At 30.3% G+C, this 5,396-nt stretch overlaps 1 protein-coding gene across 1 annotated transcript; it reads left to right on the plus strand.

Annotated features, from left to right (window-relative positions):
• The first annotated feature begins 3,276 nt into the window (after nt 1–3,276).
• LOC133684973 (protein DMR6-LIKE OXYGENASE 2-like) lies at nt 3,277–4,042 on the plus strand. Its single transcript, XM_062106871.1, has 2 exons — nt 3,277–3,595; nt 3,790–4,042. The coding sequence occupies exons 1-2, from the start codon at nt 3,317–3,319 to the stop codon at nt 4,039–4,041; spliced, it is 531 nt and encodes a 176-aa protein (XP_061962855.1). The 5' UTR covers nt 3,277–3,316; the 3' UTR covers nt 4,042.
• Nucleotides 4,043–5,396: the final 1,354 nt, after the last annotated feature.

Raw genomic sequence — 5,396 nt, forward strand, 5'->3', positions numbered from 1 at the left:
TTTTAAAGACCTAAAATGACCATTCTGGGTTTGATAGTGGCTGAATTAATTCTAGGCAGGTTCTAGGTTTCTAAGACAGTGTTCTTTATGTTGTTCTTGGGAAGAACATTACCTTAGCTCTACTTTTAGACCATTTTTGGTCAATTTATTTGCACAGAATCCTTCGAACAACTTGATTAGCAAACAATCTAGGTTTAAAACACCATCAATAACATGTATTCATTTCAACTGTCCAAAATACATTTTGATCAAATCATGGTTTTTGAGTAATAATTGATGGTTTTTTATGCTTGATTCTTGATCCATGTTCTTCATTTGTTTTGTGTTTGATTCATTTTATCCAAAAAAAATTGAATTTTTATGTTTTTCTTATGTTTAATCTGTTTTGGCTTTGAGTTTTTGTTTTTAGTTTGTTTTAGGGTCGACCCATACAAGTTGAAATCAGGTAAGATATTTAAGGCTTTGTTTGATTTGCTATTTTTTTTATAAAAGAATTGGCAAACACACCCTTAGGTTTGTTTCTTAGCAGTTTTTCTAAAGAAAAAAATAGGTCTTGTCAAACACGACCTTAAAAAAATATAAAACAATATAAAATAACAAAAATAGTAATATAAAAGAAATGATTTTTGTCTGTTGCATATAGTCAAGTTTCTCGAAAATCAAAAATCATGTTTTGCTTAAAAAAATAAAAATATAAATTACATGGTATGTTTTAGTATTTTTATACAAAATTATATATATATATATATATATATATATATATATATATATATTTGCATGCATTTTGAATTTAATAACCAGTTTACTGAATCCATGAGAATTTGACTAATATTTTAATAACCTATGAAAATTTTAATTCATGAGAATTAATAGTCAATATTTTGGTATAAATATTAAACCTACATGTAAACTTGTATTTAAATATCAGGAATTGATTAGAAAATTCTCAGAATTATTCTGAATATTCATCCATTTTAATTGAAAGTACTTTTACCACAATATATAAGATGTGCAAAACTCTTTCACCTTTTAAGATAAGTGAACTCTATCAGAGCACTTATATGAATCATTTTCATACAAATTCATTTTGGCATACGAGCTCATAAAAAATTCAAAATGCCAGACTTTTTTATAAGAGTAAATTTTATTTCTGAACCATAAACGGACTATCGGTTAAAAACCTATAAATATCGTTAAGCCACATATAGATCAAACAATAAATCTTACTTTAAGTAATATATGCTAATACCTTTTTTTAGCTATAACCAATGTTTTATCCTAGAAATTTTTGATAAAGAGATTCCTAACCCTGACATTTTCTAGAACTATATATATATATATATATATATATATATATATATATATATATAGAAAGGAAAAGGAGGAACAATGGGAAATTTTATTATTTTTTGAACTGGATTTCGTTTTCGAACAACGTATTCATTAATAATTGTGAGCTTCGGTTCTTCAATTGGTTCCTCGGAACTGGAGCAAATAGCTTGTTCACTAGGAGGTCATGTTTTGTATATCCTTAAAGACATTTAATTGTTAGATCTACTGTTCGATGCCAATTGCATTTATTATATGCTAATATACATGCGACTGACCTCCTTTACTTTTCATATGAACAAGCCCTATTTTTATTTTATTTTCATTTCCACTTGTTTTATTAATTTTTTCCTTTTTTAAAAACTTGTTTTTGATATATATATTTTTTAACCAGCCGATTTACTAGGTTATATTAAAAAAGATTTATATAATTTAATTTTAATTTCAGACTAAATAAAGAATTGAATTAGAAAATTTTAAAGTTTACATATAGGGTGGAATCAAGAAATTTTAAAATTGACATATTAATCAAATCAAGGTGTAAAAATAATGCTAGATAGTTCTCTATGATCCAAATATATATATATGGATTTTTTTCACATTCTAGAAAAGTTAATTACCCAGCAAAAAGTAAAGTTAAAAAAATATATTAAATTCTAAGAAAGTGAATTAATTAGAATTGAGGTAAAGAATAATCAATGCCATCTTAATTAGTTTTTATGTCAAGAATCAAATTGGCTTTCATGATTCACATGTGAAGTCCTCAAAATGGTTCTAGAAGGATAGACTTCTTTCTTGATAATGGCTATTTAATAAAAAGGAAGAAGATAGATACCACTCTTAATACTTAAGATAAGTTATATTCGTGTATATTTATAATAATAAATATACTTTAATGTGGTTTGTCTAAACTAGTATATATATTATTTAAGCTATTGTCTTTATTCACATAACAAGGTTTTAAAAAATAGGGTTTGATATTGGAACTTATTAATTGATAATTCTATTATCTATTAATTAAAATTCAGAGGGACATAGTTAATTATGGTGTATTTTTTAATTGATTTTTTTTATTTTTAATTTCATCTATTGACTTATTTTTTGTATTTTTAATTTCACCCATTGACTTCTTTTTTTTATTTTGTATTTGTTGTAAAAAAATATGTTAGATAGGCTAGCATAATATCATGTTATATAGTTTGTTTCCTTTTAAAAATTATGCCTTTTCAGGTTTTCAAGATTTTTTTTTTAATTTAATCTATTTATTATTATTTTATTAAAATAAAACTATTTTATTTAACCCAATGAAATATAAGTCAAATCACGAAATTTTCTTCTTCTTTTTAAAACACATTTACAGAAATGAAACATAAAAGAAGAAGAAGATAAATCCTGCGGAGAAGTGCGGGTCCCCAGCGATTTTATCATTTTCCCTACGGCACCACCAAATGTTGAGAGCCTTTATCATCTTCCAAGTATGAAAATAATCTTTTGGTAATATTTTTTTTTGGGTAATATGTATGAAAATAATCTAGCTAGTTCTAACAAGAAAGTTTATGTTAAACTGTCAGGTGAAGAACCATGGAATTCCAAAGACAACTGTTAACAACATATTCGACACATCAAGGGAGTTTTTCCATCTGCCGGAGGAAGAAGAATGAAATTCTACACTCCTGACCCTAACACAGTGACATCAGGCTAATGACAGCGCATAAAGATGAGGTTGAAAATGTCTTCGTCGCAAGGGAATCTTTGAAATTCCATTGTCACCCTGTTGAAGATTATGTGAACAAATGGCCTACAAATCCTCTTCCTTCAGGTGAACAAAAGCACAGATTGTTATTTTAGCCATGAATGACTGAAATGGGGTAGCCTCGACATGCATGGCGATTCTGTTTTAGATTATTTGTGTCCTTTTTCTTTTTGACATTTGATTGCTGACAGGAAGAAAGCTGCTGAGCATTTGACAAATGTTAGAAGGGTGGAGATGACACTACTTGATGCAATATCAGAGAGCTTAGGCCTGGAAAGAGATTACATAGAGAAGAGATTGGGTGGACATTATGTATCATTGAACTACTATGGAGCTTGTGAACAATCAGAACTAGAGCTTACTTATGGAGTGCGTGGCCATACTGATCCAACTATAATAACTATGCTGTTGCAAGATGATGTGCCTGGACTTCAGGTTCTAAGTGAGGGAAAGTGGATGGATGTTAATCCTATTCCAGACACGGTGGTTGTCCATGTTGGCGATCTTCTGCAGGTGATTTATATTCTATCTATATATGTCTTCTGTTAAAATGTACACTAATCCAAAAACCAACTAAAATATATACGATTCCTTAATTACTATTAACATTCAAAGCCCTCTAATTTATGGAAACTATAATATATTGCCATGACTTACTTTCCATGTTGTTATAATTACATTTTTCTCTTATGTTTCTATCGTATCAGGCAATTAGCAACCATCGATACAAGAGTTTGCTCCATCAAGCTATAGTTAATTGCGAGAAGGAGCGTATGTCCATCGCCTCTTATTGTTATCCATCATCTGATGCTACAATAGGACCTCCTAAGAAGTTGATAGACAATGATCATCCAGCAATCTATAAAGATTTCACATTCGGAGAATTCAGCAAACAGATGTGGAAAGTAATAACGCCAACTGATAAGCGCCTGGACATTTTCAAGTGCTCTGCTGCCTGACCATTTTCAATTTGTCTAATAAGAGTACATATAGCAGTGTTGCTGAATATATAATAACTTTCAGTTTTTTTTGGTTAAATAATAGTCCAATCCATCAATGCCCCCAAATAAGTGTCGTAGAAGAAAAGGAGAAGTAAAGATGATGAAAAATTTATTTATGAATTATCGACGAAATCTAGGCAGATTCATCACCCCTGTTCTAGGGGAGCTTCGAGCCTTAGAACAAAAAACTTTGGGAAACGTCTCTTCATAGAAATTGTAGTCAGGGATGTTATCTTTCCAACGAATCTGACCTCACTTGATTTGAAGCTCTATAGTTTTAGATATAGATAAATGTATGAGGAAAGGTCGAGTTGTCGTCTTTGCTGGTAGTTTCGGTGAAATTGATAAAATGGGAAAGTTTAGCCTCGATAAAAGCAGAACCTGATTTCCTTCCCACCAGGAATTTTGTAACGTTGTACCTTGACTTCAAAAGGGAATAAACCACATTTGATAATGAATTTGATAATATGTATAATGATTTAAGATAACGAAACGCGAAGAGTAAATGTTGTTATTGTTGTTGTCTTGCTATTTACGAAATGTAAATTGAACATGAACTAATGTGGTGTACTTGAGGATTCAGGAGGAACCATGGGAGGCGTACAACAACATCAAGGGAGTGCAAATCGAGCTTCGGTGACAGGTAGGTGTTTCACACCTATACTATCCTTAGTTAATAGTGAAATTAATATTCTATTTTATTTTGGAATTTAACACTTGTGAATAAAGTTAAAGAAAGGAAAGATATGATGAAATGAACGTGGATTGAAATCTGATTTTGATTGTGGACTTATGGACTTCGATTTTGAATAATGAACTATAATGATGGATCCAAAACAACCGCCTTTGAACTTGATTAGTCGATCCCGAATATGGGCAGTTAATGATGTTAGCAAGATTTGCTAACATCGGCATGCTTTTTATGAAAATATAATGAATGTTGAACTTGATTGACTATTCAGGTTAAGAATAGTTAATGATATCGACGATCAATGCCGGTATCTACAAACTCAGGATAATTTGATTAGCTTCCAAGAAAGAAGCTAATTATGTCTAGAGACCTTAGCATCGGCATTACCGGAAAATCTCCAAGGTAAGGCGAAAAAGAATTGATCGACTATTTCAAGTTGGAAATAGTTAATGGCACCAACCGATAAGTTGATGTCGTCATTGTTAAAAATTTGATTAGTCGGTCCGGGTAAGGGTGACTAATGACACTAATAGGAATTATTAGTGTTGATAGTAGCCTCCCTAAATTTGGGATCGGGTGAAGAATAATGGATAATAATCGTAAAAAGAAAACCATAAGTGGG

Source organism: Populus nigra, chromosome 1, assembly GCF_951802175.1.
Source record: "Populus nigra chromosome 1, ddPopNigr1.1, whole genome shotgun sequence".
In the NCBI taxonomy this organism is placed as follows: domain Eukaryota; kingdom Viridiplantae; phylum Streptophyta; class Magnoliopsida; order Malpighiales; family Salicaceae; genus Populus; species Populus nigra.

What these genes read in the sequence shown, in the direction of transcription:
- LOC133684973 (XM_062106871.1), top strand. Translation starts at nt 3,317, where the DNA reads ATGACACTACTTGATGCAATATCAGAGAGCTTAGGCCTGGAAAGAGAT. An exon ending in ATGTTGGCGATCTTCTGCAG is followed by an intron (nt 3,596 to 3,789) that starts GTGATTTATATT and finishes CTATCGTATCAG; the next exon opens with GCAATTAGCAACCATCGATA.